General features: G+C 46.8%; 1 protein-coding gene across 1 annotated transcript in view; it reads right to left on the bottom strand.

The window, feature by feature from the left end:
* Positions 1–8,779: 8,779 nt before the first annotated feature.
* IL16 (interleukin 16) overlaps positions 8,780–12,714 on the bottom strand; it is a 364,690-nt gene continuing 360,755 nt past the window's right edge. Inside the window, exon 19 of the mRNA XM_069625140.1 lies at positions 8,780–9,564. Coding sequence (XP_069481241.1) covers positions 9,377–9,564 — 188 coding nt within the window. The 3' untranslated portion in view covers positions 8,780–9,376. The remainder of the gene's footprint in view (positions 9,565–12,714) is intronic.

The raw sequence follows: 12,714 nt of genomic DNA on the forward strand, positions 1-12,714 counted from the left end.
GATGAATGGGTTGGAAAATGCCTCACTGTCCTTAATCTAAGAAGTATTTCCCTATCTCAACCATAACTAAGGGTCCGTCAAGTGCCAAGATGTGCAAAGCGAAAATTTTCTTTGTCCAAAATCCTATCCTAGCCCTCAAATTCTAAAACTAACTCTGAAGTGTTAAGGGCAGAGGCGTTGCTGAGGGGGCTATAGCCCCGGTTCTTTTGGTTGTAGCCCCGGATACAAGCTCAGGGGCTACAACCAAAAGGCTAGCTAGCCCCAAGTCCTGAGAGTGTGGACATTAGTGTAGCCCCAATCTTTTCCAGACCTAGCGACACCCCTAGTTAAGGGAATTGTCTTCGGCTTAGAAAGTGCCAAATGTTCAAGTGCAACAAAAGGTAAAACTCCAACAAAAAGTTCCAAATGGATAATGTTCCCAGTTTCGAAGGGAATGACTTCCTTCCCAAGGATTCTCACCACCAACACAAAACTTCAAAGAACAACCAGGTTCCTTATAGCCCAAGAGGATATCTCCCTTGTCTTGAGTTGCAATTCACTCTAGGAGAAATGACTCCCCTCCCCAGGCTTTTTTCCACATTCAATACAATTTAAAAACCTTAAGGGCATGAGTCTTCCTTAGGATTTTTCTTTCAATATAACACAACGTGGATTCAGTCCCAGTCTCGCACAGCACCTGGTATACTCCCCTGCCAGGTTCTCTTATGCAATTCTTTACGGGTGCAGGTCCAGATCCGCACTTCACCTGCTATACTCTTCGGCCAGGAGTTTGTTACAATCTCTCTAATTCACTTCAAGGGGGCACGGGTGTTCCCCAAGTTACTTTATGGCAGAGTACTATGAAGATGAAGATGACACTGATTCCAATGAGAATTACTCTCTTCCCCACTCTTCGCAACCAATTCACTCTTTCAGGGTTTCTTTGCCTCAGTTTCGGCATTCCCTTCTCCCCTCTGAGTTCATACTCTCACTGCAATCCTACACATTCGGCTACTCGCCTCGGGTATCTGCTGGACTCCCGTGGCTTTCCCCAGTCAGCGGCATGGAGCATTCTCACTCCTCGCATCAGAACAAAGCCTGTCCTAACTCCCAGTTCCCGTTGTGACTTCTCTCTTCTTCTGCTGGTGGTTCCATGGTCCACCGGCACTGCTTCCCTATGCGGCTGGTGCAGAGCTTGCCTCTGTGTTTCTCTGCTTGCCGGTAGTGCTCGGCAGGCCTGGCTCTTGTTCCCGGCTACTTCCTGGTCTTCCTGACTTGCCACGAGTGCTTGGGCCAGCGCTCTCTCTCTCTCTTTCTCTCGCCTGCCTTCGGGTACACTCTCAGGTTGGGACACCGTCTGTTCTGCACTGCACCCCGTGTCTCGTCCGTCTCTAAGCCGATGCTTGGAAAAGGAAGGTCTCTCCATTTTCGCACAGCAGCTGATTTAAACTCCCGCCTCCAGGCGGGAAAGTGGCTTGGACCAATCACATTCTTCAGAACCCTAGACTGGGTATTTTGGCTCACACTCTTGCTCATTGCAGCATCTTCTTCGTCTCAGTACACGTTATTTCACAAGGTGGGAAGCGTTTGTGAGGTCTGTCAGCAGCTTTTACAGGAGGTTGAGAGTCTTTGTCACAATATTCCATAAGCATAAAGCACGGTAAATCGAGGGGGCAATCCTGAAAGGAAAGTGGGGATACCATGTCTCATCTGATTATGCATGTCCATCCCTCTGAGGGCCGTCTCCTCTGATGTGATCCTGCCTTGCATAGCTCCTCCCACAGCCCGGATCAGTTAGCGGCTGCCATCCCCTGGCCAGATGAGGAAAGGCTACTGTACGGGGAAGGAGTGATGACCTCATCACAGGGCACAGAAAGCGCATTACACCTTCTGCCTCCGAGAGCTACTCCACCATCAGGAGGCAGTGTTAGGATGTCTCAAAACCAATTTGGACCATGCCACCACTTTGTGCAATGTTAATAAACAAGCACTATATAAAATACATTGTGGCAGGTAGATATTCTCGTGCGCTTGTCTAAAAGCACAGAACTTTCAACCAAGTAATTGGTGAAATTCCTGGGTATCCTGCATACTGCTTCGACACTTAAAAATGATCAAGGGGTTGCCACTATTGAGCTGTCACCCTTTCCCCTCATTACCCCCCCCCCACCCATGTCCTTAGGACACACAGATGACGCCTTTTGTGATCTTGCCAATTTTTCCATATTGTGCTCAACCTGAAGCGCATTGGGTACACCAAATGTCTTTTCAACACTCCTCTTTCAAGGTCCAAGTGGATACGGAATCATTTTTCCTACCACAAGCTTCATTCTTTTAGAACAGGTATGTAATAATCGAGAGGATGTTTGCAGGTCTGGCCGAATTCTCCCCCCCCGCCGCCCCCCCCCCGTCCCAGAGTGGGCATGAAGATACAAGCTGAGAACGTGTCTACAAACAGTAAAACACTAAGGGACACGCAGCTGCTGTTTAGAGTAGAATAGGTTGTTGCATTCAAATAAGTAGGAAGCTGCTGCATACACAGGCTGGGAATAATTAAATTGCGACACGCAGTAGACACTAAGAACACTCAGATGTAGGCACGAAGAACACAACATGGCGGAGAATGAAGAGAAGTATCGCCATTACTCAGACCAAACTCTGCAGGGCTTCAATTCTGAAATACTGCAGTCTGACATAAAATGGCTTAAAACAAGATTCCAGGCCTCACAATGCTCAGACGGGCCTCAAACACTACGGCCAGTCAGTGCACCGAGGGGAGTTCAGTTTAGCAAGCTCAAACCACACCAGACAGCATTTCCCAGGGCACGCAGCAGACAATTATTAAAGTAAATTAGTTCCGTTGGTAACAGTGGGGGAAATAGAGATATCCTTAAATGGCAAGTGCAAATAGCTACTGTGCCAACTGATCCCATCATACAGCACCCCAAGTGGTTCCCGAAGGAAAGCACACACATGTGAGGATAACAGAAAATTGAATAAATTGATGGAATTGAGCTCTAACATGTGATCCGAACAATGGGCATTTATTCCAGGCCTAATTAGATGGCACACCTGCCACTGCATCAGCACATCTAGACACCGAGACGACTTGCCAAGGCCAGGAACGAATGGGAAGGTAAGACCTCCGGCCTGGGAACAAGAAGGGAGTCCTTTCTTCTAACTGGATCATAGCGGTTCAGCCCCCTCACCGTCCCCCCCTCCTAATCTGGCGCTGCATAAAAGTGTTCGAGTTCAGACAAGAAAACAACCAGCCAATAAAAGTATGTTCTTCTTATCAACATATGTAGAGGGTTGGCAACCAATAGCGCGTAAGATTGAAATGTATCATCTGTAGATGGCTGCTCCTAGAGAGGAGATATTCATTGTAGAAGAACTAAAAGTGTAGCTTCACTTATAGGAAACTATATGTTCTATACTCTACAACCAAATCAAGTAAGAGAAGAGACGTGTTTTTATGATTATACTAACTATGACGTGAACTATGACGATTGCTTCATTTAAAAACATGTTCTTCCTAGCGCCATTTTGACATTGTCCCTTGTATGCGCTCTCAGCTGCCGTCTGCATTGGAATAAAGCTGGGTTTTCTCGTGCACTTGGAGTTACTCCGTTTGTTGACTTTTTTTTCTCTTTATTGGTATCTTAATAGCTATGTATTATTCCGACCTCTGTTTGGTTCTCATAGTGCAGTTATTAGTGGCTATGGGCCAACCGCAAGTGTTTTGGGTATGTCTCTGCTTTTCGATTCACCCTCCATGGTTGGACCTATTGTGCCATCTTGTTATTACCCTGAAAAGATACTTCTTTGTACCTACCCTCAAGTTTCCAGAGGAGAAGGCTTACCTTCCAGGAAGCCCCTCCACCTTCCTTTCTCTGCCACATTTACTCAAATCGTGGCACTCGCCAGTAATTGGCTTTCCTTCAAGCATTATCACAAGCACAACTCTCCTCGCTTCATCTTGTCTGGGCCTCTTAGGTGAGGTAGGGCACTAGTCATCAGTGACTCAGAAGCAGGTGGTGGCATCAAACACCTTTCTCATTGCTAGGTGTGCACTTGCTTCACAAGGGGCCATGGCTGACAGGGTCAGGTCCTCCATGAGAAAGCTCCCACATGGGACCCTCTCCTCGGGCGGCCAGGCCAGCATAACCAGCTGCTCATCCAAACACCAGCGGACATTCTACCTGGCCAATCACAGTTCGAGTTGCTTTAGTGTATGTGCACCCACCAATCCCAGTCACTGCCTGGACAGAGCAGAGCAGCAAAGGCCTTCCCGGTCCATCTGGTGGCCTTGAAGTGTCAACGCCGAAAGCACAGGCTCCTAACTGCCCAATAATATTCTACGATCCTAACAACTTTCAGCCACCAACGGGCGTTGCACCCCCATACAAATCTGAAACACACCTTCACACATCAAAGTTTAGCCCTTCAATATGAGGGGACTTAAAAGGTCAAAATTGCTGAACATGCTGATAGTGACTTTTTGCCTTTATAAATTCTGGCATCACATGGCAATATACACTGCACTGAAAGGCCTATATGCGCTGTGCGGAACCTGAGGGCAAACTCCCTTTTACTCCCCCTGGATCTTCCTCTCAGGTGGCTACGGAAAGGCCATCGCTCTTGGATCCTGCCCCTGGGGGTGGATAGGTGAGGGAGGATCACCTGGGTGGAGAGAACTTTGGGATTTGGGAGAGGATGTTTTCAGGTGATGCATGGTATCCCCCTTTCCCTTGTCAAAATGCACCCTACCGTCCCCCTACCTTTGTAGGTTATCAGTCTACCCCTCTTTCACACACAGAAACTGTCCCATATTCATATTCCTTTAAGACTGCGATGAGGAAGAGGCAACTGGGAGTAATGCACACTTCCATTGGTGCACACCAGCTATACTGATACGAGGAGGAAGACTGCAAAGCATCAGTGCAATGGTCAGGCAAGTCCCACTAATGAGGCTAACTATGCTCATGCAAACGACTTGCACCTGCAGCCAACTGATAGTCTACAGGTGCATAGAAGCACAGAGAGGCGAGAGGAAAGGGAAAACCCGCCTGGGAACGAGGACGTGGTAACCCGACGTGGAGCAGGCTTGAGAGGGGCCGGTGAAAAGGACTCTGAGCACTGAGGAACAGCAAGAAGAACGCCAAAACCAGAACGGGCCACAAGAGTGTTGAGAGCCCTGCAGATCCCAGAGCTGTGTCTCCCCTGCTGGAGCTGCGGGACGCAGAATACTACAGCACGTCGCATAACCACTGCAGCATGTTTTGGAAAAGGTGAGTGCTGCTCGCCGGAGCGCCTAACCAGTGAAGGGGGAGCGAGAGAAAGCCAGAGGAAAAAAACCAAAGGCAGAATACTACAGCACGTCGCATAACCACTGCAGCATGTTTTGGAAAAGGTGAGTGCTGCTCGCCGGAGCGCCTAACCAGTGAAGGGGGAGCGAGAGAAAGCCAGAGGAAAAAAACCAAAGGCACCTGGGGAGTGGCCGCAGACCTATGAGTGACAGAGAGGGAACACTCATGCCGGGGCGCTCCTGGGGCTGGATTTGGGCAGAGGAAGATGCTGTTCGAATGAAAACTTGTAATGAATGGGTCTTGAGACCAAATAGTAGATGATTGAATACTGAACAAGCTGCAAAGTACTTTAAGAGTTATTGAATACCAAACTAAGGAAAAGATATGCAAAGTATATGAAAAATACTGCACGAGTAAATAGAAAGTGATATGCATTCATGAACACAGTGAAAACCACTAATAAGCGTTGACAGACAATGGGCCTCATTACGACCCTGGCGCTAATGGGTTAATGGCGCCGTAAAAGGCTGCAGCGCCGTTAACCCATTAGCGCCTGATTACGAGGTCCCTTTGCGGGACCCGACCTTAACGGCTGGTCTACACCAGCCGTTAAAGTAGGGACCCGCAAAGGGACCTTTGTGCTAAGTACGGTACCGCAATTTGCGGTACCGTACTTAGCGCCTTCCCCATTCCCATTGAGCCCTATGGGGCAAAAATGGGAATGGGGAAGGGCCATGGAGGAAGGGGGAATTACCGCCCCGCCAACCTTGGAATAGGGTGGTAATTCCCCCTTTCTCCATGGCGGAGTCGGTAAGCTACCGGCATGGACCATGGTGCTATTAGCACCATGGTCCTCCTCCTGGGTCGTAATGAGGCCCAATGTGAAAGTACGAGCCAGATGAAAGCCAGTAATGAGAGCTTGTGAAGCAAATGATAAGCACTATTGGATAATGTATTTGTATTTGTATTTATTTATCTTATATAGCGCTTTATACCAAAGCGCTGGTGAAAGGTGTTGATAAGAAATAAAGACCACAAAGAGAACTGTTTGAAAGTCACATTGTGGCAGAGTCAAGCGACTGCCAAGGAGAAATATAGAACTGAAAGTGGACTAATGACACAGCTTCAGAGAGATCGTCTGTGTTGGCAATGAAACCCAATGAGAACAAGGGGACATCACAACGTGCCAAGAGTTATCGGTTGCGTGACCTGTAAGGGGTGGCCCGGGTGGTCTGACAACTGCGCCTAGACCGAGTAACCCCTACTTGGAGTGAACCAAGGAAAGTCAAAATACTGAAGCTGTTGTGCCTAACAATTGTTAAAGTAATTAAAGAAAGGGACAAGCTATGTGAACTGTTGAAATGCCTGAAAGGTTACAGATTTCATTTGGAATACCCTTGGAAAGCTAAGAGAACTGAACTGACTGTGATTTTGAAACTAGAAGAGCTGCCTTCTTTGGCAAGGGGACCGCAACACTTTGTGTTGGGGTCCCCTTGCCACCTGGGGAAAGAAACTCTGAAGCCTTTTTGTGGAACTCATTTGAACTTGGGGGAGGGGAGCTGAAATGCGAGCCAGGAGCTGGAAGAAGTTCTGAACTTTATTTTGAGCACTATTTCTTTTCACACTGACATCCCTACACATTGTATATGTTTAGTTGTGAGGGCAAGCATAGGTTTTGGACACAGACAGACTTAAGTTGAACTTAATGGCACAGGCTCTCCTTAGTTTCCTTCGGGTAGGGAAAATCCCACCTTAGCATAGGTCAAGTTAGACCTTACTCCTTCCTGACATTTAAGAAATAAACCCTTTTATTTTAGAGAAGTGAATCTGTTGTCTGTGTCTTACCTCATGATGCCTTCACAGCACAAACCTCAAAACGATTGCCCCAACTTTAAGCATTGCCCATGTTTTAAATGTGGGAGAGAGCTCCAGCTCTGCTAACAAGTGGGTTTGCAAGTGAGTGACCCATGGTCCTTTTTCAGGTTATTTAAACACATGATTTAAAGAAGTCTATCTGTAGGCAGAATACGTTTATTATAGTTTTAAGATTAATTATTGGCAACAATGAACCCCTCATGAAATGTACTGAGCGACAGAGAAAATAAACTCCAGCAAACCACTGGACAGGATCAACGCCATATCTATGAAACCAAGAAACCAGGCAGGACACTCGGGTCCGTATTGTATTCCATGTGTATGGCCAAGGCCATCCACCCGCACGCATCTGCTATAATGCACGATTTCAAGACCCAACGCACAACATCACTTTCATAAGAAAGCAGCAACGTCCCACGACAGTAATTCAGTCTAGCTGGACACATAATGAGTCTCCTGCACTCGCATACTCTCCCGACTTCCGCATAGCACCCATCCACATGCCAGCTCAACATGGGTCGCTAGCAGGGACTTGCCACCCATACCTAGCTTCGTATTGGCTAAAATGCACACTTGCATTCTATATTTCTCTGACGAATTTCCCATAACGTGCACTTTGGTCCCCCAAGGGCGTTCACCTAGAGCGCTTTGAGGCAAGGTACAAATGTAAAATTACACTACATTGCATTACATTTCTCAGTTTAAAAATGTGGTGGCACCCCCTCTTCCCCCCCCCCCCTCCAAAATCCCTTTCCTCATCAAAAAGCTCTTTCCGATCTTAGCAGTCAGATAGGTTTCATGAGCAAACGGCTGCGTCTGGAAAATTATGACGGCGACTAATTCCATGTCGCGATCGTGGCATGGATCGTTTCTGCATGGAAATGCTCAGGTCCACGGCCTCGGATCTACTCTGGCGGATCGTGTGCAGTTCTGCAATACCCGTGAAAACCAGGTGCAGTCTCTGAAAGCCGGTATTTCCGACCTCTGCCCTACCCAGAAAAGCCTACTGGATTCACCGCTCCCGCGAGGAAGGCCCGATACCCAGAGATGTGCTGCACGAGCACAGCTCGTTGCTGATCTATCTACATCATGAGTGGTTAGACCTTAGAATGGACCGAGAGAGGGTATAGGGGATTGCCACCTTTGGCTCTCGAGATGTTTTCTACTACAACTCCCATTAACTCTGGGCTAGCCTAGTCAGTGGTGAGGGATCGTGGGTGTTGTGGTCAACCTTTGGCGAGCCGCAGCTTGCAGACACCCACAGCCCGTAAGTAAGCGGAGAGGCAACCCACACTGAAGTAGAATTTAGGAGCTGCCATTAAAAGTAAATGCAATCAGCAGGTGTGTGTTACTGCCAGGATGCATGCATTAACATGGACATGGATTCTTGTGCATGCATGTCAGATCATTGTTTCCACTCCACATATGAGGAAACAGACCTTGCTTCCTATGTGCCTGGCCTTTCTTTGGATAAATCCACTTCTTCTTGGCTAAGATCAGCACTACTCCTATCTGGCATTTAAACCTAATACGTCCACTCCTTAGTCATTTGTCTTTAGCTCTGAATAAAAGAAATTAGAATTGTTAAAGTAATGTTATCAAAGGGAACACAATACCAACATTAAAAATAGTTTATTTACAACATTTTCCAGGCATCCTTGATTATTGAATAGGTTTAGTCGAGGCAGATAGTTCTTCCAGACTCTTTCTAACATTTTAAAAAACAGCGCGAGAAAAGAAGAGACACCAAATGCGATCCTAACATATTTCTCTCCTGCAACAGGAAATATACTTTGGAATAAAACAATTCTCTTTATAGCAGATATACAGATGGATTTCAGAAAGATTTAAGTTACTGGACCCCGGCCGTCAATAAAATGGGCAGCTTTAGCAGGAGGAAGCCCAGAGATAAAAGATATTTGCATAAATTAAATGCCATTGGCAAACATTTTATTACACCATTATATTACTTAAAATATATCTTTTTTTTACAAATCTTGCGTCTCTAACAGCTGGTAATGAATACTGGATTACTCATTTCCAGCATAACGGCGCATTCGGCAGTCGGGACGTGTTCCGGTTTGCTCCGGCATCCTCCGTGGAATATAGAAAGGGACAATTGTCTGTGGAGCTCTCGCCAGACCAGGTGGAGAATGATTTTGAAAACAGCACTGCCAAGAAGCAGCCCCTGGGATGTCTTTTAGGCCGTTTCCTCACGCCTCCGCCGGGCTGTCTTTGGAAGGCGTTTGGCCTTTTCTCTTAATAATCGCCCTGACCGGTCCATCTGGGAGGGATTTGATGATATTCCAAGCTTCAAATCGGGTGAGGCCAGGCATGGAATGCGTGTGCACTTGCAGGATCTCATCGCCAGGCTGGACAAGGCTTCCTTCTGGTTCCGCACCTGAGGGAATGAAATATTTATATCTTTAGGGCCAATTCCAGCAATAGTCAATTTCTATCTGTTTTATTAAGGAAGGTTTTATGATTTTAGCATGATAAAGGATTTCTTGTCCTTAAAGTTTCTCAGACAAACACCTAATGTAATTGACACACTGTACAGCCAATAATGTCTGATCAAAGCGAGGTTTATAAAAACTGAATAATCAATAGATTGCATAGTACTCATTCTAGAAATGTTGTATTCCATACCAATAATCAATAAAGCCAACTAAGATCTTAAAATGCCTGTCGAAATGTTATGGCCGTGTTCCCTCAACTATTATGTGACTGAGTCTCAAATGACACCAATTGCAAACAAAATAAGAATTTGTTTTCATAAATAGGCGTTCATGCGAACATTATCCAGCGACAGTGGGAACATTGGCAGAATGTCTTCTAAACCATTGGATGGAGTGATCTCACCAGACCACGTGCATCTCAATAAGATCGCAGAAAGTGATATCACGTGAACACCGACCGCGATCACAGCCCATTACATGTAGGGGTATAAACAGTCTATTGAAAACTCGAAGTAAGAGCATGTTATTAAACTGCGATTGTCAGAGGCACTAACACGAATGTGTTAAGAACTAGCACATACTAAAGTCTTGCTTGATTTTGACTGGTTAATAGCCAGATTGACTGAATCACAAAGGTTGCCATGCAGTACATGTGGGCTTCAATGACCTGGGCAGAGGCGCTATAGTTATTAAGAGAACAATGTGTTTCACTCAGACCCACTTACATGCTAAAGAGCATTCATCAGGACAATCCTGATTGAAGTGCTGTACATTGGGTGGAAAGGCAGCAGGCCAAATGACAGGTGGATAGTGGGGAGTATATAGTACAGAAATCAGGGACAGGACTAGACTCATGACAGACAGGATTCCAAGGGGACTGAGTGTGTGCAGGGTAGTGCATGCAATGAAGTTAGCAACATATTAGATGGGGAGGGAGAGTAATGTGTGTGGAACCAGAGGGTCCTCCTTGGTTGAGGAGGTGGAGCTTTAAAGGAGCAGCCAATAGGGGATTTCCAGGAGTGTGGGGCATGGAAGCGGCAAAAGCAAGAGGAAGCACAGGATTGTTGGAGAACGCACAGATAGTGAGCTAAAGTGGAGGTTGCAAGAGGATAGGTAATCAGATCAGATAAGTAATTGCTTGCAAGCTCATGCATGGATCTGAAAACAATGCAGTAGGAAGTCGAAGAGTGGACAGTTTTTCATGGAGAACCAACCAGGTGCTGTTTGGCGGTGGGAGAACAGGAAAGACTGCATAGGGTACGGGTGGCAAAGTTGAGTCAATCAGAAGGGGGAAGGTCTAGGAGGAGGGTAGAACCGTAGTCGAGACGAGTGAGAACTCAGGATTTAGTACCGTTGTAAGGGGGGAGGCGACAGATTTTGCTGCTATTAAGCAAGCTAATACTTGCCGCAGAAAAGGTTGGAGCAACACAGTTGTCTAGGTGGAGATCACTATCAAGGTAGACCCCAATGGTGGCCATATTGGGCAAGGTGTAGAGTAAGCCAAGTGGAATTGGATGGGAAAAAGAATGGGAGGGGCATTGGAGGCCAGAAGCTGAATTACTTTGATCATGCAAGGGTTAAATATTAAACCGCAAAGTGCCATGCACTGGTGGTTGGTTGAGAGGCTAGCAGAAATGCATGCAGAGAGATCAGGAGCAAGGAAAGAGAAGATGTGCAGGTTGTCCTCAAATGGGCGATAGGAAAAGTTAAAGAAAGGCATCAGCTGAGCAAGACGGGTATGCAGAGTGTGAAGGGGCCTGGGACAGAACCTTTGGGGGTGGCAATGGGGAGGGAGGTTGTGCCAAAGGTGCCTGTGTTTTGTGAGATGGAGAAAACCAATGGGAAAAATAGGAAGCTATCCAGCCGAGAGAGGTGTCCTGGATTCCAAGATCGGTGAGGGTTGGAAGAAGAGACGGGTCCTCCGTATCAAAGGCGGCTGAGAGGTCCGGTAGGATGTAGAAAGAGGACAATTTACAATGATCAGCAGAGGTCACAAAGTTGGAGATGTGGTTGAGTGCTAATTATCAAAAATGACAGTAGCAAAATCCACATTGGAATTGTTGGCGAAGGCCATTAGTGAGCAGTTAGGTTGTGAACCTCTTGAGACGAGCAGGTCAAGGATTTTAGAATAATGACGGAGACGTTATGCCGGCTGATAGTTCAGAATGGATCAGATGAGGACTTGGAGAAGTTATGCCGGCCCATAGTTCAGATTGGATCAGGTGAGGACTTGGAGAAGTTATGCCGGCCGATAGTTCAGAATGGATCAGGTGAGGACTTGGAGCAGTTATGCCGGCTGATAGTTCAGGATGGATCAGATGAGGACTTGGAGCAGTTATGCCGGCCGATAGTTCAGAATGGATCAGGTGAGGACTTGGAGAAGTTATGTCGACCGATAGTTCAGAATGGATCAGATGAGGACTTGGAGAAATTATGCCGGCCAATAGTTCAGGATGGATCAGATGAGGACTTGGAGAAGTTATGCTGGCCGATAGTTCAGGATGGATCAAATGCGGACTTCTTTAGGATTGACAGGACAGTTGATATCCTAAATCGGGACTGAATATCACAAGGGGAGGAGAGATGTTGAAGAGAGAGGAGAGGTTGGAGGAGGTCAGAGGTGAAAGTTCATTTGACTGCCTTAGGGGCAAATGGATCAAAGTGGGGGCGGAACAACAGATTGGCTGACATCAGGATGGGTGCCAGATGCGAGGTGATGGACATGGTTGTGAGGGAGAAAGAATTGGGGTGGAAGGTGTGAGGAAGGGCGAGTTGGGTGATGAGGGTGCTATACATTTTTGCAATCTGATATCGGATGTAGTGGTCAAATTCACTAGCGTATTGCAAAGAAGGGATCATACAAGGGTGAAGAGGAGGCAGAATGGCTTGCAGTGTGGAGGAGTGTTTGTGAGGGTGAGAGTCAAGAGCAGTAATGTGATTGGTGAAAAGGGGTGATGTGGCAGAGTTGGGCCATGATGAAGGCGAGAAGCTCATTATTTTAGGTCAGCAGAAGGGGGGGGCGATAAGGTCTTTGCTCCACTAACACAGGTGAGGTTGTAAATCTGTTTTGAGGAGGAGGGTCTCAGAAGCCA

Source organism: Ambystoma mexicanum, chromosome 11 (genome assembly GCF_040938575.1).
Source record: "Ambystoma mexicanum isolate Mex_15411 chromosome 11, UKY_AmexF1_1, whole genome shotgun sequence".
Taxonomy (NCBI): Eukaryota; Metazoa; Chordata; class Amphibia; order Caudata; family Ambystomatidae; genus Ambystoma; species Ambystoma mexicanum.